At 41.0% G+C, this 13,560-nt stretch overlaps 1 protein-coding gene across 1 annotated transcript in view; it reads right to left on the bottom strand.

The window, feature by feature from the left end:
• Positions 1-900: 900 nt before the first annotated feature.
• The window catches only part of acbd6 (acyl-CoA binding domain containing 6), a 31,721-nt gene continuing 19,061 nt past the window's right edge, over positions 901-13,560 (bottom strand). The window contains exons 7-8 of the mRNA XM_087782600.1: positions 3,549-3,579; positions 901-1,775 (exon numbers count right to left, since the gene is read on the bottom strand). Of these exons, the coding sequence (XP_087638726.1) occupies positions 1,621-1,775; positions 3,549-3,579 (186 nt within the window). The 3' untranslated portion in view covers positions 901-1,620. The remainder of the gene's footprint in view (positions 1,776-3,548; positions 3,580-13,560) is intronic.

Below are 13,560 nucleotides of genomic sequence, written 5' to 3'. Positions count from 1 at the left end.
GTTAAGATCCAGAGACGGACGCGCAGGTGCCTTCATGTAAATTCACTTTCACACCCTCCAGGCAATATCTTAAGACACCGGGTCGTGAGTCTGCAGTTTGAGTGGGAAGAAGATGCCGTGTCAAAAGTGAGGAGCTCAGAGGAAAATTGAAGCCCCATAATGGAAGCGTAACGAGCTTAGTGTCAGAGTCCTGCAGACGAGCGGGAGTGTGGGGGGGTGTGTGGGGGGGGGGCGTCACCCTCTCTTACCTCAATCCCACGGAACGGGGTTTAGGAGCAACAAGGAGACGCAGTTTTGCCCTAAACAAGCTTTAGCGAGAGCGAGCGCCTAATGGACGGATGCGCGTGGAATTCAGAACAGAGGAACCATCACTGGTTGTCAATTTAAGAGGTTTTACAACATCATGTCTCAGACTTGGGCTGAATACTCAAGAAGGTTCCGTCTCCGGTTCCAGTCAAGGTTTCCTCTTAAATCACGATGTGAAAATGTGGAGAATGAAATCGGCTCCACGGTTGGACCCAAATTTTCACCGACTCTTGTGAGGTCAAACTTAAACTATTAAACTCATTTCAACTGGATTAGTCAACAAGTCATTCTGGTAGAAATAATCATTATTTTCTGCAGTTCCGTCTGGATCTAGGTATGTTTTGAAGGATTCACTTGTATGGTTTGTCAATGCTGCTGCTGCTCAGTTAAAAATATCCAAACATGTAAAAATTGACTTTGAGAAACACAAAAATACTAAAATAAAATAAAACAAATGTGACCAATAAAAAAGTTTAGGGTCAGAATTGAACTCACACCCCTTTTGGTGTGATTAGATCATTGCACGTTCACGACAATACCTTGGGTTCTAGTCCATTTGTTTTGTTCACCAGCTACAACAATTCCAGAGTCCTGGTACTTTAACTTGATTTTATTGTTTGTTGTGTTTTAAAATCCATGTGAAATGATCTCCTTGGCAGAGGTATGCCCACCTTCAGTGCTTCTTCAGTTTCCAAAATATATTCCTACACAATAAGCCATAGTTTAAATGTTGTTTATTGTTCTAAAGGTTCTACTTTTGTGATCCTTCTTGACCATTTTTTATTGAAATAAAGAGTGATCGAGACCATCGATGGACGTCACTGAAGACCAGATGTTATCTAACGTGAGAAAACAGCAGGCGTGTCGAGGGGAAAAGGGCAAACGTGTAAAGGTTTGAAGAAAAGGATTAATCTGCTGCTGCAGAGCATCTTTCAGCAGCTTTATCTAAGATCCAGATTTAGCGTCATCTGTCAGTGTGTGTGAGAGTCGAGGAGCAGAATATGCTGATCCGAGGGCAGAACCGGACCATGTGCTGGAGAACATCCAGATTTTTTTTTACGGCACTTTAAGTTGCGGTCGGTGGTTTTGAAGCACGAATCAGAGCCGTCGGTCAAATATGTAACACGCGTGTGTGTTTTGTCGACTTTAATGTTGATCAATGATCATTCAGACTTCATCTCCTAAATAGTCAAGAACAAACCGTGTTTAAAAGAAAACTTCACCTGCAGTCCTCGAAACTAAAACCTTCATCACAGCCTCACAAGTCCTCCTGGACAGGAAGAGTATATTGACTCCAGACTGAGGAGACGCTCTCTAGCCTTTGGGAGCCGTGAACTGTCGCAGCAGAGAGGAGATGGCGCTCGACTCGGTGACCTCCTCGGGCAGCGAACCCTCCAGGTCTCTGATGGAAGGATCCGCGCCGGAGTTCAGCAGGAGCTCCACGATCTCTGCGAACTCACAGGCCGACGCTGGAGGGGAGAAGAGAAAGTTATCGTCGTTTCTCGAGGTAGAAACTGATTTGTGTTACACACGGAAGCAAAACATTACGACCAGCTGTTGCAGTTTGTTTCAAAGTTTCTCTTGGTGTTCTTGGGCCAGAATGACCATCAGAATCTTGCTCACGAGGGGATTCCTGATCAAAAGTGACCTCGATTTTATGTCACTCAACCCATCGTGAAGCACCCTGGTGTCTCCATGAAAGGTCTTCAACAAGGCTCCAGTAGAAAAGGATATTAGATGTAGTACTGTGAGTAGTCCAAAACTCTTTTTTTTTTTTTAAATCATGTCTCTACGTTCACAAGTCTAGAAATAGGTTCTTATTTTAAGATATTAAGTAAAAAATAAAGCGTAATTGATTAGTTTAAAAAAAAACAACAAGAATAATAACTTTATACACAATCTTAACAACTTTTTACAAGTAAATTGTGAATCATTTTTGTTTTTTAATATCTTGGAATAACATGACTTCTCTCTCTTTTACGACTGAAATACTTTATTAGAATTGAGTTTTTGGATGGATTGGCATGACTTGCCATTGACCTTGTTTCGGGGATTTAAACCAAAAACCTTCTCCTACATTGTTAAGTTTTGTAAATGGTCATTTAATGTTATTTATATTAATTTTGTATACATTTATTTTTGGGTTTTCCTCATATCGCTATTGATTGTTTAATTGTATTTAATGTTTTTTTCTACTTGATCAAAACGTTCCTGATCCTTTATGGATATTTTCAGACTTAAACTACTATAAACATACCAAAGTTGTTCAATCAAAAGTATTCATTTTTATTATGAACGTCAGATTAATTATATAATGTCTTATCAGAAAGCTAAGCGGATCACTGGAGCTAACTAACCCGCTGAGTTTCTAAACCTCTCCTTGTGACTGATCTTTCAAATCTGTGTTCTCTGGAATGATCGCTGATGTCAGCGGACGCTCTGATTGACAGCCGGGCCTTTCGACCCTCGGCTCAGAAGCTGCTGCTGCTGCGAGTGTGTGCGACGCGAAGACACTGTTTTCATGAAAAGAAACCCAGAAGCGGCTCTCGCTGCTCCGAACCCTTATTTATCTGGGTGGCGTGTGGCGGGTGCCTCGCCCGGGCCTTGAGCTGTAAAAAGTGTCCGGCCCTCGGGGAGCTGTTGAGGAGGGGAACAATTTATGGCGAGCACTCAACCCTCAATTAATCACTTGCCAGCCGCCGTGGCCCGAAGCACGGAGAGGTGGAGATGAATTTTCATTCTCTACTATTTGTCTCGTGGAGTTCATCGCTTATGTTTATCAGTCATTTTTTTTATTCCAGATCCAGCCATTTTCCTCTCCGAGTGTGTGTGATCTTCAGGGGTCCATGTAGGCCAGCACAGCTGGTCTGGACTCTAGCAGGGGAGAGCCAGAACCGCCCCTCGGGGACGAGTTTGTCGGGGCAGCAGCGGGTCAGGGGAGTATGAGCTGATTTCCTCAGGGAGGTTTGTTGATGATTACATCGTACACCGAGAACAAAACAGAGTTGGCGTCCACGCAAACACACACTTGCTCTGGACCCACTAAAGCCTCATGTACCAAGATAGTTTTGACACCGGTGGTGCGTTCAGGGTCCTGCTCAAGGACTTTAGCAAGAGTCCTGTTGGGTCGTGACCATCTTTGAAGGTCAAACCTGACAGGGTTTATGTCTGAAGACACGTGTCGGTCAAACTGAGTTTCTATGCAAACGACTTCATGAAGACACACTGAAGGAACTTCTTACCATAATGTAGAGACGTCTGTCCTTCGTTGTCCTGCAAGAGAAACATGAAAAGTTAAAAGACAGTTTATTTGTAAACAGTATCATTCTCTGCTGGTGTCACATGATCACAACAGGACCAAAGGGACCAATATTTACTGCTGTTGCAACAGCTTCACAATTCTTTGACATTCAGCAGCGAGTGTCAAGTTATTTGATGATTGAAACGAAATGACTAGTTTAGGGGCAACAAGCATATTTTTCAGTAAATCATCTGGTTGTCAGAGGGTGTGATTATTATGGTCTGTTAACTGTTAAATGTATCTTTACTGTTTAAGTTTTTTTTTTTTTTCTAACTCCTCTCATCACTGATATGTTGAGGTCTTGTTCTGCTCAAGGTTTCTGCTACATCAATGATGGTCCATTACCTTTATTAGGTAAGTCTTTAAACACAGTTTCCCTGATAGTTTTAACCAAGAATGAATCTGCAGATGGAGCAAATTTACAAAAAGTATTTTTGTGGTCCAAAAAAAAAGAAAAAAGTATCATTATGTTTGTTTCTTATTTTCTGGTTTTGAGTTTTTTCAGTACAATTTTGAAGTACCTTCATATGTGTATTGGCGCCATTTGAAAACAGTAATAACAATTATCTACAGAAAAAAAAGTATTTTGAAAACATAATTCAATCAATTACACATTTAAATGACACAAAACAGAAATATTGTGAGATAATTTCCGGCCACTGTTTTCACAAGAGTCACCAGATCCGCATGGACTGTAGACGCCTTCGGCGGAACGAAACTTTTTTCGTTCTTTGCAGATGATAGAAAATATAAGAAACATTTAAATAATAAAAAATAAACACTTTCTCTTAAATATCTTCCGCTTCTATCATTAGGACATGACTGTGTCTTACGGTCAAACGATCGTCGTGTCTCAACACTAACCGCCATCTAGACATTTAGGTCCAACATAAGTACAAACATGTTTGATGAAAGACAGCAACAGGAGAAGAGTGAGAATGTACGATCACGCCTGTTGTGATGTCAAACACAAACATAACTCCTACTGTGTGTGTGTGTGTGTGTGTATGTGTGTGTGTGTATGTGGGCACATTGTGTGGCATCCGGAGACAGGCATCATCAACAGAAGATTCAGTTCTTAATCACTGCTTTGGCCCGTCTTTGCACCTCATAATGATGATGAACGGCCGCGCTGCTTCCTCAGTTTAGTCAGTGAACAGTTGCGGAGCCAAGTACAATGGCTGCCGGCGCTCCGACACAAATTAAAAGGCTGCAGCCTCTCCGGGACATTTCCACGTCGTAAAAACCCTCTGCGGTGGAAACACTTCTCAATTATTCAAACTATTATGACAGAGTATTTGATCCGTTCGTTCATCTGCTGCGGCACTCTCGCTAACTTCCCGTCTTTTAATCCCTCCTTCTACTCTTTGACCTCCGCCGTTCTTTTCTTTCATTACCTACCAGTCACCTTTGTCTGTTCACTCCTTTTCTTGCCCTTTTCTCCGCTTTCATTACCACATCCACCTTTCTCCTTCCCCACCGCTCAGGCTCCTCCTCAATCTTAATACCTTTCTTTTCATTCCCTCCTTTGACTCGGGCTCCTTCCATCCCTGCCTGGCTGCTTGGCTCGGTGCAGAGTGATCCTATTGTTGTGGCTCTCCCCGCGACTCGGGGGCAGCACTTCGGGGACCTCCTGATTGGATTAGAGCCTTCTATTCCCTCCGGGTGTTTCACAGAACACAGATGCAAATCACCGGCGGTGGGAAGCGCCGCCGCGACGAGTGCGGGACAACAAAGCCGTCTGTCTACGAGTCAAATCACAACCGGGCGACGTATCGCCGACACCGTGTTGATACACAACTGATGCTGCGCTGATGTCGACATGAGAAACTGACGACAGATTAGAAGTCCGTGAGCGGCCGAGAGGGGGCGGAACAAAAAATGCATTTAGTGAAAATAACATAACATTTATCTGTGGTTTCTATTTTGTCTCAAACGGTGACTCACGGATTATTTTTGAAGCAGAAACTTGCAACCATTTGCATCTTCCTTAACAGGAAGTTTTCTAGATGGATTGTGTCCATTTATAATCTAGAAAACAGTGATTGGAAGAGTCTTCAGATTTAAATGTTGTGACTCAAATTTGACACTGTGACTTGAAATAACACACAATACCTAACCTTGATACTTACAGGTTAACAAGTAACAGGGAGGATCAGGAAGTGGATCGAAGGATTTAAATGTACATTATCCATTCATCCATCTATCCTGCATCAAAACACTGCATATTATCATATTCAATTAGAGGCCATATTGGGTTCAAAAGTCTAAAACATGATAACTTTCTTCTTTCTAGAGGACTGTGATGTTCATGAGAAAGAATCTCTTCCTCACTATTTGTGAAGGACAATCTTGGACATTAACTGTAACGCCATCGACTGCTGGATCAGCATAAGGTTACGTTTTCATCGCAGTTTTATATCCAAATAAACGATCATCACAGATCATGGTTTGATGAACACTGTGAGATTCTGCATCTGATCGCAATGCAACAAGTAATGCAATGTCGTGATTTATCTGATGCGCCTTTGCCATATAACTGGATGTACATTGGTTTACAAAATGATTGAAAGGCTCTCGTTGTGTCAGTGGTTTTATCTGCTGGTGAGTAAACACAGTATCTTGGTTGGTATCTCCGTGTTATCTTGAACTTTTTAGTATATATTTTATTGAGTATTGTTTTGATGGTTTAAGCGCTTTGTGACCCTGGTCTGGAAAAGCACCCTCTAAATATAAATTACTTACTTTATATAAAAACATTGTCTCTGACCCACTGACTTAAAGCAGTTTGATGGTCACATGACACTCACAGACTCAACATTAAACCAACCAGAAAATACAATAAATAATGTCAAAATGTTACCACATTCACCCACGCGAGCACGAGGAGTTTCAAATATATTGTTTTTATAAATGTTATTCATGTTGCCCTCTTCAAACCTCTTATTAGTTTCTCTGAGAAGTTTTTAAGAAAGTTCAGTCTTACACCTTTACACCTCCACACTTTGACTCCTTTTTTTTCTAAAGGGTGACCCACAATAAAAAACGTTCAATAGGTCTCATTACTTTATTTCTTTAGACTTTCTTCTACTTGTGAATTATGCTTAAAACATCATATGAAAACTTGGTATGGCTTTGATGGCATCCTTGAGTTCCCTGATGGTCTGGAGTCTCCCTGCGTCTTTAAAGTAGCACCAAAGAAATACATCTGGAGGCTAAGGTCTGGACTTTGAGGTGACCATGTAAAATTAGTCTTAAGAATGAAAACCCAGCTACAACTTTGTGCTGCACCTCAAGAAATGCTCAGAACTAAATGGAGGCCAAAAGTCTCAAGACCGTCATGTTGTTTTAACATAATGGAAATAAAGAAATTAAACTGTTGTTTTTTTAAGATAACCCTGTATTTAGGAATATGTATTTCTTCAATTTCAAGCTATTTATTCAAGTGTTATAAAGTCAACTACTTGATGATTAATATTATTATTAAATTAAGATGATATTCAGTTTATTTTGACAAGTTTTAAAACCTAAATCAGATTTACTCAAAGGATAATCATATTTCTCTTGATATAACCACACGCACCAGGATAAAATAAACAATAGAAGTGTTTTAAAAACACTATAAGTATGTCTAACAAGAATATTTATTGATATTGATTCCATAATTTACATTTCTCATCCAATAAAATATTTTTTTATTTTGTGTTGATGTACATGTTGTGTGTATCTTGGTGTGCAGTCGTGTGCAGCACACGCCTCTCGCATGTTCATGTGAGGGGTCAGCGGCCCGTCCTCTCAGCCTTCCCTAATGCCCTGGGATTCAGGACGGAGGCTTGATGGAATCACAGGAAATTGGATTGTCTTCCATTTGCTTTGGAAGCAGCTTGGAAGAGACACTTCCTCCCCTTCCGCTCGTCCCCACCTTCTACCTGCTACTCTGGCGACCCCCCCCCCCCAGCACTCAGCTGCACCCCCTTTATTCTATCCCATTACGCGGGCAGGTTACACAAAACCCGGGCTTTTACATGTCATCCAAAGTTTGCCTTGCCGTGCAGAAACGCCGTCCAGGATGTCAGCAGAGTGCTGGACACTGCAGCCGCCGGCACAATAGTAGCAGCAGTGTATCAACCTAATGGGCCGCGGCCAATATGCTGAGCAGCAGCTTCAGATTGATCTCCAGTTACAATTGCAGTTTTGCTCAACATAACGTCACAGCAATCCTTCGTTGCTACCAGACAAACAACGCGACAGACGGAGGAAATAGAAGGAGAACGAATGAAGTGAGTGGAAGAGTTTGGATGTGGGCCTCAACGATTCAGAGGAAACTAACAGGTTCGACTCAAATACATACGTACAGTCACAAAAGATTCAAGTCCAGAAGCTAAATGAAGATGAATGTTGAGTATAAGACCGACAGCATGACTTCAGGTTAGTAAAGAAATACAGGTCTTTCTTGAGGTGAACCTTATCACCCCGTAACATATGATACATGAATACTTACATACAAAGATGACCTTTGTAATGTAATCTTACTCTTTTCATTGTAAACTAAATACATGTTCAAATGATATTGTTGCTAAAAGTGCTATTGTAGTCCCCTGTAACACATAGTATCTTTGTATATTGTGAAAAGCAATTCAGTTTAATATTCAGTAAATAAAAAACTAATTTCAAATATCTTATTTCTGAAAATTTGGGAAATATTTACAGGATTAAAAATTGAATTATACAAAGCAAATGTTCACAGTAAATTCAGATGAAATGTTTTTCCATGTGTGGTGGTAACAAATAATTTAAAATAGACAATGAAATTAAAGTATATTAATGACCAAACGTGAAAAATATTCCAGTTTTGTTCATAACCCTTGTGTTATCTCAGGGTCAAGGTGACCCTGAGACCCGAGAACAAATGTGTTTGTGGTATCCCTTTGTGTTTTCTCTGGATAAGGTGAACAACCTCCACCACTGCATATGTCTTCATGGAAGCCAGGGAGGTCGTTAATCATGTTTTCGGGCCTTTGGGTCACCTTGACCCTGAGATAAGGGTTGAAAAAAACAAGGTGAACTTGATAGAAATGTTGTGTCTCACTTCCTTCAACATCCTTAAAGTAAAAACTACATTCATTCACTTTAATAAATGTATTCCAGGGAGGTGGAGGGTGATGCCTGCGGTGAGTGACCAGAGTAATACAAATGTTGAAGTATACTTAATATATTTCTTCCTCGGAGTACAAAAACTTAGTTGGACGTCTCCCTCACTTTCCCCTCCTCTCCTCCCTCTTGTCTCTCCGTCTTTTGCCCCCGACAGCAACATTAAACAAGTGGGAAAAAATGGACAAGCAATTATGATTTATGATCAATGCATGCAGCAGCTGCTGACTTTTATAATGACAGTGGTGGGGGAGGGGAGAGGAATGGAATGGGCTGTGTGTGTGTGTGTGTGTGTGTGTGTGTGTGTGTGTGTGTGTGTGTATGTGTGTGTGTGTGTGTGATGCTGCAGAGGGTGTGTGTGTGTGTGGCACAGATGAGGGGTGAATCGATTGGTGGACTGGGATCATTGGCATGCAGATTCCAGCAGATAGCATTATGATGAGCAGGTGCCATTAATCAAAACCATCTAAGCAAGATGAAGGAGATGAAGACCCTCTTCACTTCACCAGCTCTCATTTGTTAGCAGAGCAGCCGGAACAAAACACCCGACACACTGAAGCTATTCAACAAATGGTCCTCTGGGGCGTAAATATTCTCTACTCCTAAAAGCAGCAAGAACAAATCTGGACTTCCACCATAAAGTAGAAATCATTATGATTCTACTTCACGATCTCTTTAAAATGTATTCAAAAGAATCAAAACTGTTATAATTATTGTTGGTTATTACAAAATCAATCTCAATATAACTAAAGTTTTCTGTCATTTTCACCAAGAACATGGACAAAATAAGGTAACAGAGATGAAGATGTTGAGGTCCTCTTTGGGAGTGACGGAGATGGATCAGGAATGAGTTGCATTCCTCTGATTGCAGAGGAACATGTTAGATGTTTTTTTCGAGAGAAGGTCAGAATGAGATGCTCATGTACAGAGGAGGACTAGTGAGTATGTTGGTAGAAGGATGCTGGGGTTCCAGGCAGGAGGTCTAGAGGAAGACCAAAGAGAAGGTTTACGGACATGAAGTTGGTCGGTGTGAGAGAGGTGGATACAGAGAACAGGGTAAGATGGAGGATGTTGATTCGCTGTGGCGACCCCTGAAGGGAGAAGTCCAAAGGAGAAGAAGAAGAAAGTTTATATCTCAGGTAATTGAAAACACAGAAGAATCACAGAAAGCTAATGAAACACGATATGAAACTCTCTTGACTTACTCACATAATTTGGACAAACCTCCACTTTTGACCAATCACAGCAGGAGTGGGCGGGGCTTAAGCCCATTTTCTAATGTAAATATTTCAATGAAAAGAGAGTTTTGTACAAACAGACACATACTGATAATGCAATAGAGTCCAACATCTATTTAAGACACACTTAAAACAACACTTAAATCAACACATTAACTGAATGCTATAGTTCTTTGCTAAGCTAGTGGACTTTGTATCTTTGTATATTATTGTTTTTATTTGTTCAGGCTTTTCCTTGACTTTCTGGAACTCCTGTTGTGTTATCAGTTTTATCTTGACCTTTAAAGTATATACTTTATTGAATATTTTTCTTTGATTGTTTAAGCGCTTTGTGACCCTGGTCTGGAAAAGCGCTATACAAATAAAAATTACTTACTTACTTATTAAGATTATTATTAATTTAAACTGAGCATAAAACAACAAATAAAAACGAATAAACGGATGCGTCCCCCAGTGTTGGCCTCGGCTCGTGTGAGTGTTGGGGAAGGCCCGGTGTTAAAAGGATGTGTGCGGAGGGGTCGGCCCTAATCTAATCTGGGTCTCTTCTGTAGCAGGGAGCAGTAACCTTCCCGCTCCGCCCGTGAGGCGTCATGTCCACAGTCACTCCACTGCCCTTCACAGCACCTGGGAATGTCCTTGTCCCACGTTTCTATCAAGGGCTTGGTGGGAGCTGCGTTTCTCTTAAAGATCTCCAGGAAACACAACAGCTTTGGTATCAGACAAACTAATGTGGTGCAAACGGAAGCAACAGCGAGAACAATCTGTACAACAACATACCGCCTATTTATTTATGTTCCTTCGATCTCCGTGCCGCAGCAGCCCCGCTATCTTTATTAGCATCGTCTTCCTCGCGCTGCCAAGCGTGCTTGTTCCCGCGGGACACCTTAGCCTCCATTAGAGCCATCAGTGAGGAGGATCGGGCCGAAGCCAAAAATTAACATCTCCAGAGGCCCCGTCTGTCCTCCCGCGGCTCATCGATGATGTTTAAAAAGAAATATATGAAATAAATAAATGCCTAAAAGAGTATAATATGAAAATCAATGGCGGCGGGGGCTGCCACGGAAGGCATTTGGATTGAGGGACTCATAAAGCTGAGTACTGTGGGGAGACTGATGGAAGGCAAAACACTTACTTTGTTTATTCTCTCTCCTCACCCCCACCTCCTCCCCCCGGCTGTCTGTATCCAGCTCTCACCCTCTCGCTCTCTCTCCCCCCTTGTGTCTGAAATGGTCGAGGACAGCTTTAATGCTCCTGACAATTTATGTGGATGGTTAAGAACGATGGAAATCAAAAAGTTGAGTGTAGGCAAGGCCCAGTGAGTGGCCAATAAGAAAAGGAACAACAGCTGATGATGGCAAAGACGACTCTTACCTGCTGGAAAGGCTCTTTAGGCTGCGCTATTACTGTCAAGTCACTGCTGCTTTTTCCTAGTGCTGATATTACAGATTCATGGCCGTATCTGTGTCTGACTGCTCCTCTTAACACGGCACTGGAGCAGCGTTCTATTCATCAAGTCACGCTGATGTAGTGCTAGCATTACAGAGCAATCCCAGAAGAGCAGCTAAACTACACTTTAGTGTGATTCCCTTAAAGAGATCCTCGACTACATCCACGGCGGGTCCGGTCACTTGAGATGGATGACGAATACCGTCTAAAAGTATCACGGATAAAAGGACTGAAGCGACAAAAACTGTGATAATGACTCAATAATGTTGCACATTATACCTACTGTATATGATCAGTATGTGATAATAAAGTCAACTTGTGAGAAGAGACGAGATGGGAAATCACTTTTCAGAAAACTACAATAGCCAAATGTGATTTTAGAAACTGGCTTTTCTTTTACTGAAGAGAGTAAAAAAGTGATAGAGTTAACTGTCCAATTTTTTACTCTAGACTTCCATTCACCAAGTCAATTTAGCATTTAGGCTTTTTCTCTTGGATTTTCCAGCACAGAAACTGGCATCATATCATGTTCAATAAAAGCACTACTGCCTCTAGTTATTTCTATATTAAAGGTTTCTTTCAGTTTTGTCCAATGCAGTGGATTTTAGTTGATAAGGTTATTCTATAGGTGTCTTATAATGGTGCTTATATTTGCTCCAGTGTAGGAGCCAATAGTTAGGATGGTTTAGTTTATTGTGTTGTACTCAGTAATGCTTCTGGATATATTTTGTTGACTATCAACATCGTCAACTGACCTTTTATCTTTTTATTAAATTATCTAATGACCACATCTGTACCTGCAGTATCACCAAGTTATCGAACAATTATAAATACATCATGAATTAGGAGCTGGGTTACAACCTCAGCAAATCTACATCAGCCACTTGTTAGTTTGTTTCAAATTCCTTTTTTTTTTAAAACATCTAACTCATTGTCCAAATCTTCTCAAACACTATTATTTTCACTCAAAATGCTGCAGCAGAAACAGGTGTCAGAAAAGACGTGGCAAATGTACATTATTGCCCCATTATTAACTCACTAATAGATGTTTGGATAACTCAAAATGTCAAAAAAGGTAGCTTTTACTTGAAGGAGAAATATTGTCACCGTTCAATGCCACCATAACTTATATCACAAGATCATGGCACACTCCTCATTCATTACAATTCTTAGTCACGCTACTATAGATGCAACGCTCCCAGACAAACAAGACTTCAGGAAAAGGGTGTTTTACTAGGGAAATTCACACAAAGCTAGAGAGGACAAGAGGAAGTAGGAAAAGAGTGGCATATAAATAATAAGTATTTAGAAAGTTACAAGAGAATTCACTTGATTTAAATCATTTTTTCTTTTTGTCGTGGCATCTTGACCCTAAACGTTTTCTAAGGCTGCCACAGCTCATATTAGGACTTGTTAACCAATTCATATTTATTAAAGAGGATGAACACAGGTGAGCTTGTCCAGCCTATAGTAGGCAGTTTCCTCCTCCCTGCAACATAAAATAATTTCCTGTTATTTATTGCGAAACTCCCGACTAATAACCATGAAGTTTAACATGTTTTGAGGTGAAGCTCAGATGACGTCACATGGATTAAATGTTCTTCATGTATATTTACGTCTTCATTCCACGTAACTAAACCAATATGGCGTCTCCTAATTCAAATGTTGCATAAATACATTTAATTATCGACTACTTCTGAGAAACGGAGGAAACTACATCAACAGCAAGACTGAAGCTTCACGGGGAGGCGGACGCACAAAAACACCCACATCTAATAAAGCCTCTGCCAATATTAAAATATTATATAGAGACAAACTTAATTGGTCTGACTCCTGAAAGACGTGTCGCTAAAGACGAACAAATCTTATGAGACACCATGTGACAAACTATTAAAAAGACCTCTTCACCACAGGTGAGACTGAGAGGAAAAAGGCTGCAGCTGCTCATTGACTCTTCATGGAGTGGGTTCAAGGTGTTTGTGAGCAACATTATTAGTCTGAGGCAGGAGAGGAGCTCCGTCTCCTTGACACGAGCAGCACCGCAGGCTGATGCACGTGACAACAATTGTGTTGCATTACAAACTGCACGAGTTATTGTCATTCTTCAAGCAACAAGCC

This window comes from Callionymus lyra, chromosome 2, assembly GCF_982586985.1.
Source record: "Callionymus lyra chromosome 2, fCalLyr1.hap1.1, whole genome shotgun sequence".
Classification (NCBI taxonomy): Eukaryota; Metazoa; Chordata; class Actinopteri; order Syngnathiformes; family Callionymidae; genus Callionymus; species Callionymus lyra.
Note: the sequence above shows the minus strand (reverse complement) of the source record. Positions and strands in the feature narration are given on the sequence as shown.